This window comes from Peromyscus eremicus, chromosome X (genome assembly GCF_949786415.1).
Source record: "Peromyscus eremicus chromosome X, PerEre_H2_v1, whole genome shotgun sequence".
Lineage (NCBI taxonomy): Eukaryota > Metazoa > Chordata > Mammalia > Rodentia > Cricetidae > Peromyscus > Peromyscus eremicus.
This window is the reverse complement of record NC_081439.1, coordinates 86,769,398-86,794,211: the sequence shown is the minus strand read 5'-3', so window position 1 is coordinate 86,794,211 and position 24,814 is coordinate 86,769,398. Positions and strand designations below refer to the sequence as shown.

General features: G+C 35.2%; 1 protein-coding gene across 1 annotated transcript in view; it reads right to left on the bottom strand.

The window, feature by feature from the left end:
• The window catches only part of Nrk (Nik related kinase), a 107,041-nt gene that overhangs the window by 42,527 nt on the left and 39,700 nt on the right, over positions 1-24,814 (bottom strand). The window contains exons 3-11 of the mRNA XM_059250356.1: positions 16,871-16,927; positions 15,557-15,628; positions 11,787-11,912; positions 10,124-10,234; positions 8,540-8,630; positions 6,002-6,132; positions 3,042-3,096; positions 1,619-1,697; positions 465-640 (exon numbers count right to left, since the gene is read on the bottom strand). Coding sequence (XP_059106339.1) covers positions 465-640; positions 1,619-1,697; positions 3,042-3,096; positions 6,002-6,132; positions 8,540-8,630; positions 10,124-10,234; positions 11,787-11,912; positions 15,557-15,628; positions 16,871-16,927 — 898 coding nt within the window. The remainder of the gene's footprint in view (positions 1-464; positions 641-1,618; positions 1,698-3,041; positions 3,097-6,001; positions 6,133-8,539; positions 8,631-10,123; positions 10,235-11,786; positions 11,913-15,556; positions 15,629-16,870; positions 16,928-24,814) is intronic.

The window sequence follows — 24,814 nt, the reverse complement described above, 5'->3', positions numbered from 1 at the left end:
TTCTATTTGAATCTGAGGCTTAGTTTTGTAAATATGAATACTTGATAGGTATAATAGGAAAAGGTGAATAACTTCATAGATAAATGCTCACAAAAGCGATAATCATGTGAATTAGTGACATATAGCACTGAAAATATAAATGTCAAAAGGCTCTGTGTTTTTAACTTTCAGATTGTTTTTAAGTGTGTGTGTGTGTGTGTGTGTGTGTGTGTGTGTGTGTGTGTGTGTATAAGTTCATGTGAGTGTGGGTGCTTACAGAGGCCAGATGTGTCAGATCTACTTGGGATGGAGTTGAAGTGGTTATGAGCCATGTGACAGGGTTGCTGGGAACTGAACTCAGGACCTACCCCTCCCTGCTGAACCATCTCTCCAGCCCCCATCAATTAAATTCTTAAACAAATATGAAACTAAAAACCACAAATTAAATCTTTTATCTGAATGATACAAAACTTTGCTGTCTCTACCTTTCTTCTGTCTCTTTTTAATGATTCCAGTAAGATGTTTTGTCAATGACTCCACAATGTGCCGTTCATTTTTAATATTCTCAACAAATGGGTGATGAAGCATATTTCCAGATGTAGGACGAAATAGGAAATTTTTTATCATGCACTTTTCCATGAAATTGTGGAACTTACGGGACCTGAAATAAATGAAGCATACAGATGAAAGACATTGTCACCTGCTGCACTGTTCCTATCCTACTACTGTGCTACTTTCAAGGTCAAATATTCTGAAAGACATGTTCGATTTATATTTGTCTTTCAATTAGCAAATATCCAGCGTTGTAACAATATACATTATACAATGAGGTTATTTAAACTTCAGAAACAGAAGTCAAGTCAACAGACTTTTCTACTCTGCAATAGAAATTTCAATGAATTTGGCATCATGTACATGGTAAAGCTCATGTAATAAGATGCAATTAAAAGATTAACGTGGCATATGTTGTCAGGGAATGTGGACTGGTCATATGCTGTAACAGGCATCCTCTGGAGTCAGAATGTTTTACTTCAAACCATTACTACCACAGAGGCTTCACTATGATTCCAAAAGAAGGTATCGATAACCAAGACAAACTAAGCTTGTAAAATGGCACATAAAAAGCGATACAGTCCAAAAGTTTAAATCTATGTAAAGAGTTAAGTTCAGAAAAAGTGCCAACAATGAAAGAACAATTCTCATCTCTTACTAATATTTTTATTAAGCAAGAGTTTAACTGGATTAACCAGCTTCATAGAACAGAATTCTCATGGTTGCCTGGGCTGTAGCAATGCAGAGGGAGTTCTTCAAGTCTATGGATGTTTAAAATAATGGGCTAACCAATAGGACTGCATATCTGCATTACTGACTGCATGTCTAGACACCATGAAAAATATCACTTACAGGTGCCATTGCTTTACCTCATTGCTATAGAAGCAGCTGAAAATGTCTATTAATGAAAAAGGATAGAGGATACTACTTATTTCTAGCTAATCAAATCTTGATGAAAACTGGCTGTTTAGACATCCATGTTAAGATACTGGAATACAGGACAAAAATGTTGAAACAAGAATGACCAAATTAATGAAAACTTTGTTATAAAATACTAAATCAATATATTTAAGAAATTCATGTTTACCATCCACTGGATTTGACTGTGGGAGCAGATTCCCGTAGAATAATGAAAAGGGCTTCCAGGGGTTGAAGATTACACAGAGCTGTTAAGGGAAACAGATGAATTCAGAAAGAAAGTAAAGGGCAACTGCAGAGCCTACTGCTCAGTCCATAGGCTCAGTGTTCACTCACATATCCTGTTAAATTAACACTAAGAGATGAACAGTTATAAATAAATGTACAACAACTAAGAGGAAAATTTGTTTGAATAAAAACCTTACATTAAGTCACTGTCTCCATTACTAGGTTTAACAAATCAATTAAAAAATGGCTATTAGAAAAATGGTCAATAATATTAAAATGCTTTATACAATGTCCGGGAGAATGCAAAGCTAGGGAAATATATGGTCCAGATGTAAGTAAACTGGCCTGGTATACAGGAGGAATTTTTGTCCATATTCTGCTCACCATCAAGCAGAAGATTCACACTGTCACAAAAAAAGGGAGAGGCTTAGAAGCACATCTCTTCAACTTGTGGCCTGTGGTGTTATGATGTTTGAACGCTACTACAAATCTTCCAGCCTCAGTGGAAAAGCCCCATGTGCTTAAGTTCCCACATATAACCTGAGAACTAAAAAAGGTTCTGTTTTCTATTGGTAAAGCACCCTTTCCCTTCCCTACTAAGTTTTTCTTCATCGTTTTCTCTTTTTCTCTGGGAGAGCCTGATGTACAAAAGATCAAAGGATGATAATTTTCTTACCTAAATCTTGGAAGACCATCTGATAATTGTGGTTTTGGAAAACTATCCCCTCTGAGATAATAATTATCATAACCTAGAAGATTGCTGCAGTTAAACTGACGAGTATCGTTTTCATGCAGAGTAAATACTCCAGGCAATAAAGGATAGCAGTGAAAGAGAAAGTTTTGATAGGGAGGCTATCTAGAGTTGCTCATGATTAAAGCACTTTTCATTAATTATCTAGGCAGATGGCCTATCTCCTTGTGAGTTCAAAATCTCCTGGCCCTCACTCAACTTTCTAAAGAAGCTTGCCATTTTCCATTTCTATGCAAAACTCTTCTGCCCTCCTATGAGTTTGCTCTTTGGTCCCTTTTTGTTCTGTTACTTAAAACCTTAAAATAGAATTAATGCCAACTATCACATTCCAAATTTGAAGAGATGGACAGAAAGTAGATATCAAAGGATAAGGTATAAGGAACATAAAATAATAAGATATATATCATATATTTACACATGGTGATTTTTAACAAAAGCATTTGTTCATCATTGAAAACATGACCATTTATGGTTTGGTACATGATATGTCACATGTGTAGCTAAATAAAAGCTGACTGTCCCAAGTGTGAGCATCATTTTAGAGAGACAGATTTGTAAAATATACTTGCACAGTCTTTGAAGTAGATCAACTATATCAAACATTTGTACTTACGAGGAGCCCCTTCAGCCATTTCAATAGCAGTGATTCCCACAGACCACACATCACTCTAAAAATGACAACAAGAAAGCTACTATTAAAATGGGAAATTAGTATTAAGAATCTCAAAACCATTGGCTGGGATGGGATATCCATGTGAGCCATGTCATCGGTTTTCTATAATAAAGCTGCTTCTTCTTCTTCTTCTTCTTTTTTTTTTTTTTTTTTTTTTTGTTTTTTGAGACAGGGTTTCTCTGTGTAGCTTTGTGCCTTTCCTGGAACTCGCTTTGGAGACCAGGCTGGCCTCGAACTCCCAGAGATCCACCTGCCTCTGCCTCCCGAGTGCTGGGATTAAAGGTGTGTGCCACCACTGCCCGGCAAAATAAAGCTTCTTTAGAGACTGAAGTTACAGAAAGGCTTTATCTGAGTTTGTGACCAGCCAGCACCTCACTATACCATAGGTTCATAAGCAACGATATTCAGTGAAAGGAAAGTTCATCCTGGCTACAGTTCTACTATTGCTGCACTTTAAATATAAAAAGTAACTTTTTATAAAGAAGTCTTAATATGGAGAACCATAGCGTGTGATTTTGAGTAACTGATTTAATTCTGTTTCCTTTTCTCTATCTCTCTCTCTTTTTTTTGGTTTGGTTTTTCGAGACATAGTTTCTCTGTGTAGTCCTGGCTGTCTTGGAACTAACTCTGTTGACCAGGCTAGCCTCGAACTTATGGAGATCTGCCTGCCTCTATTTCCTGAGTGCTGGGATTAAAGGCGTGCACCGCCACTGTCCAGCAATTTAATTCTGTGTATCTCAATTTCATTTATTGTAGAATGCTTTTTTTTGGTTGTGAGCCTAGCCTTTAATGGCTGAGCCATCTCTCCAGCCCGTAGAATGCTTTTTAATTGCACCATTTCATAGGATTGTTATGCATGCACATGTACACATATATGGGTATATGTACACGTAGCATATATGTATGTTTAATAAACATGTAGATATATTTAATAATTTATTAAACATTAACATACAAATTATGCTACATATAAACCATATTTGCTGATATATTTTATATAAATCATTGGATACATATTTCATTAGCTCTTGGAATATTATCAATTCAACCTAGAGTCATTATGAAGCTCTGATAAATTATCTCCATCATTATCAATTGTACTTGGTTTTTCAAAGTATGAAAAGGGTGATGGTGAGGCGGTTCAGTGGGTAAAGACATTGGCTGCCAGGCCTGCCAGTTTGAGTTCAATCATCAGGATCCACATGTTGAAAGGAGAGAAATGACTTCTACAAGTTTTCATTCGAACTCTACTCGTGTGCCTGTTTGTGCACACAGCATGCAGGTGAATGAGCACAGATGCCATACTTAAATAAAATGGAGCTTTAGGAAAGGGTAAAGGGCACCACTATTTGTGGAGCCTCAGTTTATAGATACCTTACCTTTGCTTTTTAAGATATTGCAATCTTAAGTTTTCTTTTGATTATTAAATTACTTGAAAGTCTGTAAAATTGATACAGATATAAGTCATGCAGTAAATGAGTTAAAGAGATTTATTTCTATAGTCTTCCCAGATCCCACTGTACTGCAGAAAGTGCAATAGGTTCTCAGTAAATAATTACTTTACAGAACAAGCAAAGGGCATTGGAGGAAATGGCAGAGATGAAATGTAAATTGATTGATTTCAAGTATGGAGTCCTAAGTTCTGTAAAAAGAGGTCACAGTGAATTGTTTGGAAGACTTATGATGTGGCAAGTGAGAGAAGTTTCTCTAGTTTCTAGCAAATGGGGACTTTTGTTCCTTTCCATATTGACTTTTTAGAATATATGTTTGTATATATATAAGTAGACATGTGCATTTCAATTTGAGATTTCAGTAGAAATGTTCATTTGTCTATTCCACTGACTTTCTGTGGTTCTGGAAATGAGCCAAATGCCAAAGATTTTCTCCAGTACACCAAGTAATTAAATTATTATTTTTATTTTTGAACTTACAAGGATTAATTATTTGCCTTACATTTATTCTTTACATGTGGAACTGGTGATTAAACGTAGGGCTTCATGAATGTTAGACCTACTGGCCAGTATCATCAACCATATTTTTCACTCTTAATTTTGATACAAAGCTGACCTTAAACTCACTTTGTAGCTCAAGCAGGCCTGATACTCCTGCTTTAACCGCCCAAGTAGTTGGGATTACAGTCTTGAGACCCCAGTCCTGGCTTCATTTTATTGAGTTTAGAAATGTAGGCCGGGCGGTGGTGGCGCACGCCTTTAATCCCAGCACTCGGGAGGCAGAGCCAGGCGGATCTCTGTGAGTTCGAGGCCAGCCTGGGCTACCAAGTGAGTTCCAGGAAAGGTGCAAAGCTACACAGAGAAACCCTGTCTCGAAAAAAAAAAAAAAAAAAGAAATGCCTCTGTTCTTGGAAGTTAAATTTCCAAATAAAGCCATCTAATATATTTTTATAAAGAAGTTGCCAACAACTTGAGCTAGATATTCCCTCTTGAGTCTGAAAAAGTGCCAATGTTCTACTTTGTCTTCATTATTAGAAAATATTATTCTTATGCATACTATGAAACCACATATAGGAATAGAGACTACTATTTCTGATTAGAGGTTATTTAAAAGGAAGATCTACTTTTTATCCTCTTATCATTAAAATAGACAAAGTTGGGGCTAAAGAGATGGTTCAGTGGTTAAAATCACTTGCTGCTTAATCATGAGGACCTGGATTCAGATCCCAGCACTCATGGTTACCTGACTGACAACTAATTGTAATTCCAGCTACAGGGCATTCCATGCTATTTTCTGTCCTCTAAGGACACCTGCACACAAATGTGTGTACACACACACAGAGACACATAGACACACATAAATAAAATAAATCTTAAAAAAATAAAATAAGATAAATGTAAACTTTTTTTTCAAATCTGAATCCTCACTGTCTGAACTATGATACTCACTCTGTAATCATAGGAGCGTCTTGGGTCCTCATCACAATTAATCACCTCAGGGGCCATCCAGTATGGTGTACCAATGAAGCTATTTCTCCTTCCATTTGTTCTGCTCACTTGGGCACTCACTCCAAAATCCACTACATATGTCAAAATAATTAATCAGGAACACAAATCTCAATAAGTTATTGCTTTAACTTGGAAAGGCAATACAAAAGCCGCAATGGATAACAAATTTTCTTTCTGGCCCAGAAAACTTTACCAAGAAGTCTTCTCCAGGAATACTGGAAAATGAGCTTTAGCTGCTATTTATGTTGGAATGAGACCCAACAGCGCTGTTATAAATTTAACGTAGGTTTGGATAAATGTTTATCATGAATATTAAAAATAAAGTTCCACTGATTAGCAAAATGTGGCATACGGCATATGTAGAGCTTGGAACTGCCACCAAGCTGCAGGATAAATAGCACTACAAGCCACATCTTGGTAATGTAAGTACTTTTAACAGTTAGGAAGGAAGTCTCATGCTTGACACCTGAAACTCCAATTCTACTGATAAGGAAAAGCGAGCTTCCTGATGTAAGTTACATAAGTACACAGGTCTTCTGAATCAGGTACAGAATTATCCAGACTGTCTATATCTTAGTTTTGTGTTATAAAAGTTCAGTTTCTTATTCATCTGTGGGATACATTGGAAGAAAATATTTAGTATGGTATCCTGAGAAACAGACAGAAAAGGGTTGAAGTAGACTGGGGTTATTAATTCCAAAAACAATAAGGCAGGGATGAAATATGAAGTAGATTTTCAAATTTATAATGGTTTCTGGGAATCTGGAAGATGGTGAACAAAATAACTGAAAAGCAGCTTGAATAATTTAGTGGAATCAAAGAAAAATGAAACAAAATTAATAGTCTAAGGCAGTCTTTCAGAGGGTATCTAACAAGAGGGAGGAATATTCCAAATATTTCTGAAGATCTTTGGTCTCTATCTAAACTTTAAAAAAATATTTCTTTACAGAATAGCTCAACCTCCCTACTCTCTCTAATAGCCAACTTTAAAGCCAATAAACACCTAGGAAGACCATAAACTGATCTATCCCATATATGCAGGGAAAGCAAGTGGGTAAAATCTAGAAGAAATCATGGAAAAGACAAGCTTTTAAAAGGAAAAAAAATTACGATAAAATGTAGAGTTGAAAACTCAACAATGAAGCTGGGTGCGGTGGTGCACAATTTTAATCCTAGCACTCAGGAGACAGAGGCCAGAGGAGCTGTGAGCTCAAGGCTAACCTAGTCAGCAGAGTGAGTTCCAGGATAGCCAGAGCTACACAGAGAGAATCTGTCTCAAAATAATAGCAACAGCAGCAACAACAAGAACAAAATCAAAATAAAATTCAACAATAGAATCATTTGTATTTTCTTTAATGATACAAGGAATATATTATGGATATTATTATCACTTTATAATGTCTTCCCTGCTGTCAATTCTGTGGCTATCGTTACGTTCATGTGTATTGCTTAAAACGAAGTTATCTGAAAAATCGATATCAAAGTGTTTAAGGATTTGCCTCATGAACAAAGTACATCTACATTAGTGAATAGACTTTGAAACAGATATTTAAGACACTTTGTTCATGCAATTTCTGTTTCATGTTAAGACTGTTTGGCATTACCAGCAACTTGACCCAAGCATGTGAATATAGGGTACATACAGCTTGACAGTGCAGTATCCAATCCTGTATATTCCAATGTGTGTTTCAGTGCAGTTGATGTTGCCAGTTTTGTAGCTTATGCAAATGAGACATGGTACGTTTTCTCAAAACTACTGTTATTTCAAGAACACACAATTACTATCTCATTTGTTCCACAAATATTCAATAAAATATTCTTAATGCCCAAAATCTCTCCTCTGGTCTGTTTATGTAGCAAGAAAATGGGAAATTCAGAATTTGGTTTCCATATTATTGCAACCTCACTTCTGATCAATATATTTTCTTTTTTTGTTTTGTTTTGTTTTGTTTTTTTTGAGACAGGGTTTCTCTGTGTAGCTTTGTGCCTTTCCTGGGACTCACTTGGTAGCCCAGGCTGGCCTCGAACTCACAGAGATCCGCCTGGCTCTGCCTCCTGAGTGCTGGGATTAAAGGCGTGCGCCACCACCGCCTGGACAACATATTTTCAAGGAATAAATGCAAATAAGCAATTTAGGTCTAAACAATTGAAAGCTATTTATAGTCTTCAAAATACGGCTCTATTATGGGCAAGAATATTTTTTAAATATTTAACACCTACTATGATTCAATCACTATAATAAGTATGAAAGTTATCTCTAACATAGTTTAAAGCAATAAATGACCAAAAAGTACAACTCATATTATATTTAAAGATAGTTTATCTTCATTTTCAAAGAAATCATTAGGCATATCCTTTTTACTTTAATGCCGATTTCCTGCCAAACAATAAAGCCCAAATAATATATTGGCACTTATATGATCAAAGTCATTCTTCTTCACTTTCTACCTCATCTAACCCTTGCCAGAGTGAACTTACCTAATTTTACTTCAGCGTTATGAGTCAGCAGCACATTTTGGCCTTTGATGTCCCGGTGAATTACTCGGTGTGCATGAAGGTGAGCTAAGCCCTGTACATACATACACATTTTAAAAGTCAGGTAAGTATATAGATACGTATTTTTTTTTCAGTTTTCTAGTAGGGCTTTTAAGTGCTTTTGGAGAAAAAAAGCTTTTGTTAAGAAAAATGGTCCACATTTGGTTTTTCAAACAAAATTCTTTCTTTAGGCTGGAATGACTACAACCAGTTCCCAGAAATACTACTTTTGGCTATAAGGAAAGGAAAATAAATCAGAATACTTATGAAAGAAAAAGAACACCAAAAAGTAATATTTATATAGATTGGGAAACTCTATCCTCCTTTATAGTCTCTATATTTCTGACTAGCCATGACAGTAAAGACATGGACATCTTAACTATGAACTGTTTTGTTCTGTTTCTTATCCAAACATTTGTTTAGTCTAAACTATTTTCTGGTGAGGTCTGTAGGTCTAGAATTTGAGGGAATATGGAAATTCATTTTAAAGTGTGTACAATTTGTGTTGGCTTACCATGTTGGCTGCAGCCCATTCACCACGGAAAGAACCCCATGACCTGGCTAGACCATGCCATGGTATGCAGTGTTGCACTTCAGTGAGATCATGTCACATACTAGTTGGGCATTAATAATACATTTATTGAGATTTTATTCTGTGCCAGACATTGTGCTAAATGTTTAGATGGAGTCATTGCTAAGTTATCCTAGAATCCCTTTGGGAAATATGCTATCCTCCTATGTTATGGGTAAGGAAAATGAGACCTGGGGAAATCAAGAAATTGATTAAAGGTCACACACAACTGATATGTGATGAACTGAAATCCCAACTTGGTATATGGTTTGCACTCTTAATGCATTTGTATTGTTATTGCAAATAAATTCAGACAAAATGGGAAGAATGGCATTCCAAAAGTGTTGAGGGTAATCTTCATTTTATTAATATCCTTTTCTGGTGACCCTTAATGACTTAAGCATTGAACACCGATTAAAGTTGGCTGACCAAGAAGCTCATTGCTTTCATCCAATTTAATGTGAGAAGTAAGGAGAAGTGTGGGGCTATTTTCAAATTGATATATGCCCTTTTAAAAGGCTGCAGATGGTTTGGGGCCACATTGTAGAACACTAACTTTTCCTGATTAGACCTCATCTTAATCTATGATGATAGTACTATGCTTAAAAAATAATTAAGCCATAATGTCAGTCCCATGATTTGATGAACATAGTAGCATGAATCTCACAGAGAGCCATTCAAGACTATGATTTGAGCTTTTGGGTCTTTGAGGATTCCATATCCGCAGGTTATGTCTAAAATTCTTAGTCAGGTGTACAGTATAAATACACACACACACATACACACACACACACACACACACACACACAATCATGTGTGTGCATGTGCCCCCGCATTTGTGTGTGTGTGTGTGTGTGTGTGTGTGTGTGTGTGTGTGTGTGTGTGTGTGTATGTATGTATGTGTTTTGGAGCTAGGTTCTTTTAAGATTAGGGGCAAGGGTTATTTGAATACTTACCTGAAGAATTTCTCGACAGATATAAGCAATCCAGTCTTCTTTTAAACTCTGATTTCTTGTCATCCTCACCACATCAGTGACTGAGCCTGCTGCACATAACTCCATCACAATCTACAGAGGATCCATAAAACCATAAAATATTTTTAAAATTACAACAGTGGAATGAGAATTTGTGAAATTAGGTAAACCAGGAGGCACATTTGAATGTTTCATTAGCAGGTGGGATTTGAACTAATCCATGGCATGTAGATTTTGTAGGTTGCAGTTTGAGATACTTAGAAGGAAGATAATTTATGTTTATATATATATATATAAAAGAACAAATGCCCTTGACCTTAAAAAGAAGTTTGTGAAGAGAAGAAACCTGACTGTTGACTGGAGTGGAAAATAAAATAAGGAATATTTGAGAGACCAGTTTGCCTGGATGTGGAAAGTCTTCAAAGAATCTACAGCTCATTGTTAAGATTAGATTTGTTTTCATTTCTCAATGGGCTAGAATGACTGAATGAACAGAGTACTAATGTATCTGATAACGAGTTAATATTTCTAATAACTTTACATATTGTGTGAAAGTTAAATTTGTAATATTTTATGAAAAATATAATACGCACAGAAATATTAAATATAGTAACCATGAAGATGTGGAACATTATTTAATAAAATTTTAACTATGATTATCAGAGAATACATACTTCAAGTTCCCTGAACATCTGTGAAAAACAGGGTTAATTTGAACATCTCTAAATTTGGTGGTTCTAAGAATGCTGTTATTAAACTAGAAGCATCACTATCATCTATGGACTTACTAGAAAGTCCACACTTCACACATATTCCAGAATTACTCAATTTAAATGTCTGTGAAGGTGGGCCAGCATTCTGTGTTATAGAAAGTTCTCCAGAAGTTCCTGATTCATGCTAAAATTTGAATTTCATTGTAATGTGTTGTTGTAAGCATTTCTCTATCGTCAATTGTCCAAATTCCCAAAATCCATTATGTAGAATGTAGTAGGACTTTTTATTGACACTAGAAGATCTTGAAAACTTTTTATAATTATTAAAAAAAGTTATTCCAGTTTATGTCCCAAATACTCTGTTTTTAAAGATATCATTGACTAAAACTCATTATCTAAGATAGTAGAGTACAGGAAAAATTCTAGTAACTGTGTATTAGTTAGACTAGGTTCCAGTAAGTTACTGAAATTTCTATTTTTTGATCTGGAATTTATAATAGTCCAACCATGATGACAAATTAATGAACCATTTAGTTATATTTATACATAAGTGCACATATGTCAAAACACCTAACATGTAGCTATCTGTTCATGTCAATTGCTAATTCAAATTTATCCTCATCTGCTTATTATTTCTAGCCCATCAAGCCACCTGGATACCAGCAAAAAGGAAAAAGAGCAAAGCTGTAATTTACAATTTGCATTTTAAATTAACAGTGTTTGTTTTGGTCCTCCTCCATCCAATCAGAAAGCTCTTAGGCGGGCATTTAACTTACTCTTTCCATTTCTTATTATGTTGTCTAAAGGAGTCAGAATACATTTTGCCATACTGTCTTGAACAGTTGAGGGCTTAAGTTTTCTAGTAGGAAAACAAATATCACATTGCACTGGACTTTTCTTATGGAAAAAGACAAAGGCAAAGAAAAACATACCCAAAGTTGGTGTCTATAGCCAGGGGGACTCAGCTTGAAAAACGCACCATAGAAGGACACAATGTTTTTGTGGAAAGAGTACTTCCTCAGCAGATTGAGCTCGGTCCTGAGATCCTCTTCTTCATCCTAAGCAGTAAAAGCAGACAACAAAGCTTTAAGCTATGTAAATTGGTGGCAGTTAGTCTCAAAAGTATAATATATTTATAAAGGAAAATACTATAGTAACAGTCTATTCTATAGTGATTCAAAATAAGACCAAGAATTAACAGTGAATGGAAATCTCTGAAAAATTATAATTTGGGAGTAAAAAGAAAGAATGAACTAAAGATCTCATAGTCCATAAGTTCTTAAAATGTAATCCTAGAACAGCATCACTACACTTCAAGAAAGTATTCAATAAGTGGTGTTAATATTTTTCTAAATTTATTGAGATACAATTCACATATTATAGACTTTGGTCACTTAAAATGCAACACTCAATTTTTTAGTAACTTAGATAATATATTAATATCATCACAGCAATCATAGAACATTTTTTCCTCTATAATGAAACTCCATAAACTTTGGTTCATAGCCTACACCCAATTCTACCACACTCATCTTAGTTCTGAGAGACCACTAATTTACATTATATCCAAAGTGCATAAATGAAATTTTATAATATGTAATCTCTTCAGATCAGCTATTTCTGAGGTTTATACATGACATATCCACTCATAAAGTATTAGTATTTCATTTATTTTGGTTTACAATCAATCAAATTATGGGTACATTTGTTATTTCTACCTTCTTTGTACTATGAATAATGTTTCTATGAGCACTCATGTGAAATTTCTTAATGTACATGCTTTCATTTCATTCTGATGATTCTAGTATAGTTAATATTATGATGAAATGCCAAACTCATATTCAACAGCAACTGCATCACGTTATCTTAACAACATAACATATATAGGAAGTTCCGATTGTTCCACACTCACCAATAATAGTTGTTATATCTGTTCTTTGAGAGTAAAATGATAGTATTGTGTGGTTTAATTTATAATACCCTGATAAAAAGTAGTTTCAAATTATCTTATCAATTTCTTATTGGCTAGTGTGTGTGTGTGAGTGTGTGTGTGTGTGTGTGTGTGTGTGTGTGTGTGTTGCAAAACACTGAAATAAAAAATTCTTTGCACATTTAAATGTTGGGTTGTTTTTTCATTATATAAATGTAAGGTTTCTTTTTTAGATATTATAGATACAAATTATTTACTAGATAGTGGGTTTGTAAGTATCTTCACCCACTCTCTGAGTTGCCCTACACTTTCATGTTTTCTTTGGAGCACATACATTTTTACTTTTGATAAATCCAACGTATTATCATTTTATTGTTAGTACTTTTGGTTTCATATCTAAAGATTCATCAAATCAAAATCAGAAGTATTTACTTTTATGTTATTTTCTAATCATGTTATGGTTTGTAAAGCATTTTATAGCTCTCGTGTTAATATATTTGATCTATTTTCAGTCAGATTTTTGCTCATACATTTATAGAGCTAGTAGAAAAAGTTGTGATTAGCCTTTAATACATTTTAAAGGTATGGGTTCACTTGATGTTAATCTTGTAAAGTAAGCTTATAAATATTTTGTTTTCCTAATCATCATGTCTGTAAAACATGTAATGATCCAATCTCACTGATTATTTTCATAGATTCTTGTTAAAAGGTTGTAGTACACATTCTGTCAGAGTTGTGCATGCTAGTAAAGTAGCTAGAGACTGAAGTGATAAATACACAAGGCATATATGTAATATATGATACATACACACAATAGCTACAGAGATGCATATGTGGAATTCGTTTTAATCTAAACAACTGCGTTTTTTCTTTCAAAATTTTTATCAATACATAAAACACATCTATCAATAGCAATGAATCCTTATATATCCTTTGGTGGGCAGCATACAATTATAAAGAATGGTGATATCGTTCTGGTGCTTAGGGGATGTTGAAGCACTCCTTTTAAGAATTATCAATTTATTGATAACCGAATCCACCTGATTAGGTGAGATCATTGAGGTGAAAAGCATAGTTTCAAAAGACAACTCTATCAAAAGATAAGTCGATCTTAGAAAAGAGTATTAGTAATACTTTTCTTTTTACCATTGATTTTCCATAGTAGGAAACCCACTTATCTTCCCAAGGTTCCATTTACTTAAAAAAATACCGTAGAAGACACGAACATTTTTCTGTCTTCATAGGAGATCTATGTATGTGCAACTAACACACTTTTTAGCCAAAGTAATCAAGCTGATTTAGAGATGCTAACTGATTAGCTAGCAACGATGTTCCTTTACTAAAACATAATCACAGAATTCAAAATACATGACTTAAAAAAAAATAAAACTTCCAAGAGTGGGTTTCCCACATAAATGTAAACTCTCCCAAAACAAATAAATGAAGATCAGATATGTTTGGAAAGCATTAGTGTGTTTGCCACTCTCAATTAACGGGAAGTTGAGCTTGTAAGAAACACACAAGTACATAATATCCATCAGGCCAAGTGGGTAATTTAAAACTCTCACACATCTCCCAGTAATATGATGCTCCAGTGTTTCCTGGCCCTGTGCCAGTTGATCCCAGACTAGTCTGAATACCCTGCTTTTTGTCAGAAGGCAGCTCAAGGATGCCAGAATTCCCTTTGTAAATTTACCAATGCTACAATTAAAATCCCCTTTTTATATGGAAAGAATACCAGAAAGTTCTTGGAGATTTTAAAATCTTTTTATTAATATAAACTTTTGAGGAAAACAGAATTGACCAAATAATTTCTAGTTTTCTTTTGTTTAGTGGGTTTTTGATCTACTAAAGCCAGTTATAACTGCTTCCTGTTATGATACATTATAAACAAAAAAGCCTGTTGTGTAACAGATAAATCATGAAGGTATTTGGTAATGGGTTTTTTCATATACCTAGAAAGACTCTAAATGAGTTTGTTTGTGTTATTAGAAAGAGTTATTTTTAATGTACATGACACTATATTTATTAAGGCATAAAGGCTGAAAAATATCTGAACCTTATTTATTTGACTGCAGGAGAGAAAATTAGAAAAATTAATCAATGATTTATATTGATATGTACAATAATTTTGGTTTTAGGCTCATATAATATTTTGATAGAAAACAAGGTCTTTTGAAAACTATAATTCTGTATGCTTGAACTTATTCTAAAGCCAGTCATCATTGGGATAAGGGAGATCTCAAAAATTCTGCAAGGAGAAAGTGTTTCATAGTCCTTCCTGTGTTCAAGTATTTTGGACAAATGTCTGAAGATTGTTAGGATAGGGACCATGTTGGCTTTCTACTATTAGTTTTGCAATATAAATAGTAAGCATAATTTGGCTCATATGCAATATGTCTGTGATCAAAATAGTTGGACAACAGAAATTCATTCTAAAGAAGGTGTGTAACATGTAAAAATGACTTTGTTAAGGTCACTTTTAGGAAAAAGTCGTTCTTGGTACAGTCTGCTCTTCCTCTGTTGCTTGCCAATGAGAAGGTTCTATACTCTGTAGACACACTCTAATTTTCCCCTACAGCCAATAATTTACTACACCTTCTTCTTTGACAGATGTTAGTGTTCAACTACTATATGCGTAGTAGAAGATATACACTTTATCATTTCTAGCAGGAGCATATTAGAGGGAGCCCATGTAGAGATAACGATGAGCTGAAACCTAAAATTCAAGTCAAGACTATGGAGGTGCTAATGAAGACATTTAGTACTCACACTGTATCTCCATCCAACAGACTTTTGATATTTATTCACTCTCACCCGCCTTCCTATTTCAGGCAAAGGAGTCTGGAAAACAACCAAGAAAATATTATTAGACCTACTAGTATGATTTTACAATCATTTATGCCAAAATAATTTGTGCTGCTTTAGCACTAAATTGTAGATCAATAAAACTTTATTCCTTTTTTGCTTTCCAATAATAGTATTAATCTAAAAATTTAGTTTCTTATGACATGTGTAAACTGGTCACTAAACTCATGTTAATGGATGTAACTGACACATTAATGGTAATTTTATAATAGTAAAGTGTTATTTTCCTCTTACAAACGCAGGCAATAAATATTAAGTATCTACATTCTTAATTTTTAAATATTTCAACAAAGATTTAATGTGGTTCTAGAACTCCTAAGCTAAAACAAGGAATTAAGTATTTTATAGAGTCTTACTAAAAAAAATGGTGGGTTATTTGGAAACTATGGTTTATAAATCTGCAAAACCTACAAATCCCTTGACTCACACATTGGTCTGCAACACTTGACATTTACTGGCAAAAGAAAAGTACTTGACTCTTTCTTCACTAATTTCAAAGTAACGTGTCATTGTAGCATAGAGCAGTTCCATTAAACTACAGTCTTTCAAATATTTTTCCTTTAGGATAGAATGCAATAAAAATTTCTTAACTTCTGTTATGTTCATGTTAATATTATTTTGAGAAAGTGAATTACTCAAGCTAAAGAAAGAGGGCAGAAATCAGTCCTTTGCAAGTTCTTTGACAATAAATTATGAACTGTGCCACAATTTTATGAATGTTAGCAGGAACAGTGCCAATTAAATTGTCTCTCTTGCTTATCTGTCAGAAAATATATGAAAAATGTGCATCTCTGACAACTTCTTCTCTTCTACCTGTCATTGGGGATCTAATGGCCTCAATTCTCAAAAGAAATTATTGGAGAAAAATATATGACAGAGCAGAACAGTATTAACACAATACTAAAGGAAATACCGTCTTTGCTATCCCCAACAATTGATAATCAACTGAAAATAGAGGGGAAGATAGGTATTTCCCCAACTGGCTTATAATATCAAATATTTGGAATTTATGGTGTGAGTGAATTATTTTTAATGTGGAAATAAAACTAACCAGTAAGTGTAATACATTATTAACTGTGATTACATAACTGTAATTATTCCATATTAACTCACTAATATATAAAATCATGACTTCAAAACAATACTTTTGGAGTTGTTTATCCCATATACACAGTGTATTAAGCATGCAGAATACAGAGAGGACACAGTATTGATTACCTTCCGAGCATTCATTACTTTAACAGCCGTTAACGAACCGGTCTTTTCATGGAGTCCCTGAAAGAAAGGATAGTGATAAATGTCAAATGTTTGTTATTTACTCAGCTATCAAGAAACTAATAAAGTGAAATATATTATAATTAAATAAAGTCAAGGTCATAGCATGCTAATAAATAGGTATATGTGTTTGTAGTGAACATAGCTGTTATCAACATTTACATAAATCCAAAGCACTTCACTGAAAATGAAGCAAGTTTATTGGGTGGCTTAGATGTTTGTGCATATATTAATCTGTGGACACAATTGATCATGTAAAATTATTATTTATTTAATATAAGTAATAGTCTCAATTTGTGTTTCACCAAAGAACCCATATGAAAAGTACAAATCTTCAATTGAAGATAACAACAAAAAGAAGACATTTTACTCTATACTTTTTGACCTACATGTATATGCACTGTGCAGAGATATCTTCCTATTAGTATTTCTTCACACACACACAATTTCTTCCATAATGTCCACTGGCAAGAGTGACACATTTATGAAATATGTTCTGAAAGATTTTTTCTTATTGGAATCACAATTGATTTCTAACAATACAGTCTTAGCCTAAATGCAAATCATAGATTTATAATAGTGTTAATGTGAACATATAGTTTTTTTAGTTAGAGTTTATTTTGTGGCTGCTGATTTTTAAAAAAATATTTTATTCTGTGGTAATAAAAGAATTCCAATCCAGTGTTACTATGAGTAAGTTAAGTGGAATGCCTTATATGATAGTTTTCTAGCAGAAAATTACTCTTGGACTATATACTAGGTTGAACAGTATTCTTACAAATTCCAAGTTCACCTTGTACTTCAGATTGTGACCTTATTTGGTTATACCTGCATTTCTCCGAAGGCACATTGAATTACAACTTTCCTTTCTTTGATTCTAAGAGGTTATTCATGGGTCAAACTGCTATTCTGTTCATACTACTATTCTGTGAAATATAAAGCATTTGGCATACTAGCAAAGATATTAATCATGTATCATCTTCTCTGATTGAGAGTAAAATTTAAAACCTTGCAAAATTTGAACTCCATCACCACCATACTTGTAGGCACACATTAGTGAGGTACTTGAATGTCAGTGAGTGCTGGTACTCATGGTCTAAAGAATCCATTTGTTAATAGCCTCTTGATCTTGATTGATGCTCATTTTATAATTGCGCACAATTATTTTGTAGTACAATTATACACTAAAGTGAAGTTTCAAGAATTTACTTGCTATTCCTGAAGGGAAACTAGCTAGACCCTAGGTCTTGAAATCATTTATTAGGTTAAGACACAATCATTACAAGCTTCCATAGATGTCTAGTATATTCAAAAATACATAATTATAAATTGTTGCTATTAAGGTAACTTTTCAGAATTCTCCCTTGTACACTGATTTTATTTAAATATTTACTACAAAATAATTTCAAACTCAGAGATTAGTTTAAAAATGCAGAATTCCTATGTATTCTTTTTCAGCTTTCTATAATGTTAGTATATTACACTGACCATAGTATAGTAATTAAAAGTCAATATTGGCAAGATACTCCTTTAAACTTTATTACGGTTTATTTGTGATTTTTTTGGTCAACTGTTTTGAATAATGTACCTCAGCTTTAGTTTATCTGATGCTTTCTTGTGATTATACTGAGGCTGCACACTTGGGGTGAAGAACAAATAAATGAAGTGTCCCTTTTGTCACATGTGTAGTAGAATATTGTTTGAAGGTGTGTTACTTTTGTTTATGTTGCATTTGTTTAACTCTAGGAAGTCGTGTTGCTGTGCCTGTGTAAAACATCTGATGGTTTAATAAAGAACTGGCCAGTAGCAAGGCAGGAGAAAGGATAGGCGGGGCTGGCAGTCAGAGTGTATATATAGAAGGAGAAAACTGGAGAAAGGGGGAGATCTAGGAGCCAGAGAAGGGGAGGACATCAGGGGTCAGCCACCCAGCCACCCAGCTACACAGCAAGCCACAGATAAAAAGTAAGATTTTCAGAAGTAAGAGAACAGGAAAAGCCCATAGGCCATAGGTAGTAGATGGGCTAATTTAAGAAAAGGAAAGCTGGCTAGAAACTAAGCCAAGCTAAGGCTGTGCATTCATAATTAAGAATAAGCCTCCATGTGTGATCTATTTGGGAGCTGGGTGTCAGGCCCCCCAAAAGAGCAAAGAGCCAAAACAAACAACAATACACATGTATCAGGGTAAAGAGTATTACAACATAACAATTATGTTTTGACTTTGATCACTTAATGTAAGACCTGTGAAGTTTCTCCATGATCAAGTCACTGTTCTCCATGTCATACTGTAATTCACTGGAAGTGACTGACATTAGTTTTGAAGAAGGAGACTGCTATTCTTGACCAGCCATTACAGAATCTTGAAGCACCTTTTTGAAATAAACTAATTGTTCAGTAGTGCCATCTTGTGGTTTGCTGATTATGTGGAAGCTGTTTGCTGATAAAGGCTGAAAGCTTTGCCCTAGTGAGAGGAGTGCAGCATTTGTAATGTGGGGTTCAGTGTGGCCTTTACTTTCTCAGGTATAATTGGTGTTCTATGTATGTGAAATTTTCTGTAAATATATGTAGAAAGTGCTAAGAAATCAGATAGGCTTTGTACTCTAAAATATTAAGAATTTTCCTCAGCTCTACTGAGTATTGAAAAGCCCAAATATAAATTGGATTGTGTTGTCCACTTTACATATGGAAATATCAATAATATACAGAAATTACTAGTTGTACTGAAATAATAATTCTTCTTAAAATATAAAATACTCAAAAATACTAGAAAGATAAACTGTCTGAAGTCACAATTTTTAAAATTTATATGCCTATAACAGGGAAAAGAAAATTCAGAGACTTGTTACTTGTATATGTCTTGAATCCATAATAGAATCTGTTAAAGGGTTCAAGACAATGAATACAGGCTACCATAAAAATAGACATAAATAAGGTCCCAAGTAACTGTCCTAAACAAATTATAATGCCTTCACAACTAAACCTGTATTCTTTTCACAGATCTATGTGAAATAACTCAGGAGAGAACATAAATCCTTCAGTATGCTAATTTCAACTTGGCAAAGATTTGTGTTCTTAATTAATTTAAGAAATCAAATAAATAGCATTATTTAGTTTGCTTCCTCTGGGAAAAGCAGTGTTCATTATTGTGCTGTTGGTTTTCAATGGCTTGAAAATTAGTACCAGCATTCTTAACATATCTTATTAATAGAAAATGCTACATATCCATAAATTTAAGGCAGTGATCACATACAAACATATATATATATATATATTGTATATGTATATAAGTGTATATACTATTTCTTTCATTGAAGACTACCCCTTGATATTCTTAAAATTTAAGGGGCAGTCATGAACACAATGGTGAGGGTTACAAGAAAACTTGCACTACCACTTCGTGGTCAGACTCCTTCAATTGCTATACTAAAGAATAATTACAATTTGGGAAGTCTTTTGAAAATAATAAAGTAAGGCTAATTTAAACACTAAGGTTCCAAAAGCAAGTTTAGCTGAACTTATAACTACAGAATAAATATATGAATTCTCAGTGTCTTCATCACCTGACACTTAGCCTTACCAGCTTCTATTTGACCAGTAAGTCAACCACCTTTCCAAGCCCTTATTTCCTTTCTGCTGGCACAGATCTTTTCCATAAGCTTTTCTTCCTCTTTATTTTAAATTCTTCCCTTTGCCTTTGGGGCTGTTTAGGTGAAGAGGAATGTCTCTTCCAGTTGTTTGCTGATTTCCAGTAGAATAGTTAGAAAACCTTCATGGAAATGGTACAGCTACAAATGGCTCCCAACGTGTTGGCAAGAGTTTCCACCTAAAACCTGAGTAAAAAGATTCTAAAACGGAGCTAAAATCAGTTTCTAGTTGTCTCCTTCAAGTTAGCGGCAGCCTGCGTGTTTGAGCTACTATCTACTATGGCGTGTTCCTGGTGTGCGTGCTTGACCTGCAGTATGGCAGGAATGAAGCCTCTACAAGTGGCACATTAAGCTGCGTGGTGGATTTAGCCTTTGCTAATACAAAACAAAAAAAGAGGTTTCTGGGCTACACACTGCTTTGATAGAAGCATAGACCCACTATTTCTGAGAGTTGATGGCTCCCAGAGCTGGCGAAAAACGTACCACTGCCATGTTGTGAAGCTGAAGTGGGCGGAGCCAGCAGCCACAGTGCTGTTTCAGTCTTAAAATGCTGCAGTTTAAAGCAATAGGTTCAAGGTAATATAAAAAATAAGCCACGTAAAGATGGCTATCACACAGAGAAACTGGATTGTGTTGTCTTTGAGATTTGTAACTGAAGAAAAACATTTGATTGTAAAAGCTGTTGAGTTACGCCAAAATGTATACTTTAAAGGTACCTTGACTTCAAAATTTGGATGTAAGGATATGTTGCTTGGGAAAGGAGGCTCTGCTTTTGTTTCCACAGAAAGCCAGAGGCTATGGATTTGTTCCAGATTAAGATACATCAGCTTTGACCAGCCAAGACCCCCTGAAAGGTCTCCGATGACACCAAGGCCCAGATGATCCAACATCCAGAATGGTTTCAAGGCAACTGGCTCAGACGATACACCCTCATGGACTACTCCATAATCCTAAAATTTTCTTTGTGTGCCCATAAGATACAGCGCCCCCCTCCAGCAGGAAGTAGAAAGAGAAGCTATGCCCAAATTCCCATATATACCAAGCTGGCTTTGGAGATATGTAAAAGTTAAAACTTTCCTTTTTTAAAAAAAAGAAAAGGGGAAGTGCTGTGGGATGGTCTGTATATCAAATGTGCTGCTCTGATTGGTCAATAAATAAAACACTGATTGGCCAGTGGCCAGGCAGGAAATATAGGCGGGACTAACAGAGAGGAGAATTGAGAGAACAGGAAGGCAGAGGGAGACACTGCCAGCCACCGCCATGACAAGCAGCATGTGAAGATGTCGGTAAGCCATGAGCCATGTGGCAAGGTATAGATTTATAGAAATGGGTTAATTTAAGATATAAGAACAGTTAGCAAGACGCCTGTTATGGCCATACAGTTTGTAAGCAATATAAGTCTCTGTGTTTACTTGGTTGGGTCTGAGCGGCTGTGGGACTGGTGGGTAGGAGAGATTTGTCCTGACTGTGGGCCAGGCAAGAAAACTATAGCTACAGAATATGGCACATCATTTGAAAAAAAATCGGGGATTAAATTATGGTCTCAAGTGGATAGAACTTCATAAGTAAATACTGTCAGGCAATGCTGAGTAGGAACACTCAACGTACTAAACACAAAAAAATTAGGAAATGGGGGAATGACCATACAGCAGAAAAATGAAAACGGAATGTCAGAGCACACCTGTTTTAGTCATATCAGAAATGTCAGTGGAAAAAATAGAATCTCACTGAAAGGGAGAGAGAAGACATCACTGACAAAATAAGCCATTAGTTGTGTACTTTATGACTGGCTTTTGTTAGCTAATAGTCTGATGCAAGCCTCAAAATTGGTAAGGCACTGAAAAATCAGCACTGAATTGCAGTAATGATCAATTTCTTGGGGATTATACATTTTAAACCATAACAAATGATTTAAAATAGCAGTTGTGACAGCTGTGTTGGTAAAATCCATCATTCTGCAACTGTTAATTACTATGTTTTCCCCTAGAAAGAATATAGGATAGTTCTTGATGGCCTTGTAATTTTCATTAGACAATTTTTATATTATGTAGTTAAAGAAATTGTTGTGGAAAAACTTCCTTCTCTTCAGTCATTCAGAGTTCCTCCAGTTATTTGTTTTGCTTTCAGTTGGCAAACTGAAACCATACAATCTCCATGGCATTCTTTCTTTTCAGTTGGGGTTGTGGTGGAGAAAGACTACTCATGTCCATTCTATAACTGTGTGACTTGTTTTTCCTTTACATAGTTTTATCCTTCATCATCTGTTTTGATCCCTAGGAAAACATCCAACTGACCCTTGAAGGCCACCACCAGGGCAGCCATAAGCAGTATCTTGGAGTGCTTGTTGAGATAACATGGCTAATAGAATAGTTTCTATCAACAGATCTATGCAGAAATATAAGAGCATGTAGTTGGTTGAGGGTTTTCAAAGGTTAGCAAGTCATATTCTTGCTTCTAAGCATATCCTCCCAGTAACTATCACGTCAGACTGGTAATAAAGGTACTGTTTCTTACATGGATATCTTCTCATTTTGTTTTCCTTTTTATCCCTCCATCATACAAAGTAGCTCAAGAAGCCCAAATTGGCAGATGTGTTCAGAGTAATCAGTGCTTGGAGGTGTGATTAAAATCAGCAAAGATATCATGAAGACAGAGGGTGAGAACTGAGCCGTGATTAAAATCAGCAAAGTTATGGTGAAGACAGAGGGTGAGAATTGAGGTGTGATTAAAATCAGCAAAGACATACTGAAGAAAGAGGGTGAAAACTGAGGCCATACATGAAATATCAATCACTCTCCAAGAAGGATCTGTAGTATATTTTGGAAGAAAAATGAATTTTATGGGCTTCAAATTTAGATTTTTTAAAATATGTTTTAAGGGACTCAAATATACAGGTATTATTAGATAAGTGATAATTACTAAATGACAAAATTATCCAGACTCATCCATTTTCATTCCCACAAAGCCTAGTATACTGAAAGAACACACATGGTGATCATTACATTAGACTGAATGGCTGCCAGAGAACATTATGTAGAATATGTTACTCTATTTGAATGAACATCTCATTGGTACAAAGGTTTTGGCAGAGCATGTGTATCAAGTTCCCCCCACAACAGACTGCTGGCAATGGTCGAGAGACAGCCCGAACTGACCTACTCTGGTGATGGGATGGCCAAACACCCTAACTGTCGTGCTAGAAACCCCATCCAATGACTGAGGGATCTGGATGCAGAGATCCATGGCTAGGCCCCGGGTGGATCTCTGGGAGTCCAATTAGCGAGAAAGAGGAAGGTTTATATGAGCGAGAATTGTTGAGACCAAGGTTGGATAAAGCACCGGGACAAATAGCCAAACGAATGGAAACACATGAACTATGAACCAATGGCTGAGGGGTCACCAACTGGATCAGGCCCTCTGAATGCGTGAGATAGTCGATTGGCTTGATCTGTTTGGGAGGCATCCAGGCAGTGGGACCGGGTCCTGTGCTCATTGCTTGAGTTGGCTGTTTGAAACCTGGGGCCTATGCAGGGTCGCTTGGCTCGGCCTGGGAGGAGGGGACTGGACCTGCCTGGACTGACTCTACCAGGTTGATCTCAGTCCTAGGGGTAGGCTTTGCCCTGGAGGAGGTGGGAATGGGGGGTGGGCTGGGGGGAAGGTGAGGGGGGCAGGAGGGGGGAGAACAAGGGAATCCGTGGCTGATACATAGAACTGAATTGAATTGCAAAAAAAAAAAATAATATTCAGTTAAATGGAATCTGGAAAATAAGCCAGTGATTCCACAACAGGAATATTAATGTACTCAAGAAATGTGTGCTTTGTAAAAATTAACTCTGCCTAAAATCTAAGATTAAAGACTTAATAATGTGAAAAAAATTGGAAAAGTCTTCCTAGGTGTGATCCCTGCCCACCTTAAAGAAACTCAGAGTAGGCAAATGATTGTGGCTAGAAGCAGATGGAGCCTGAAACTGAATAAAAACTACAGAAGCCTTAGGATGTAAAACTTCTACAATCAAACTACTATAACTTTCATGGCAAGCATTGCAAGTTAAAGGGTGAGGTTAAAAAGGAGTCATTTTCTCTTAAGAATTCTAACGAAGAAACTGTTTTAAAGCATCATAAATATTACTTATTATAAATATTACTTATGAAACAGTTATTTACAGGCCACTACAAAGCTATGTCATATCTTTGCATAAAATGAAGGTAAGTTTGTACTTTAGTTACCTAAGCTACGTAAACTTAA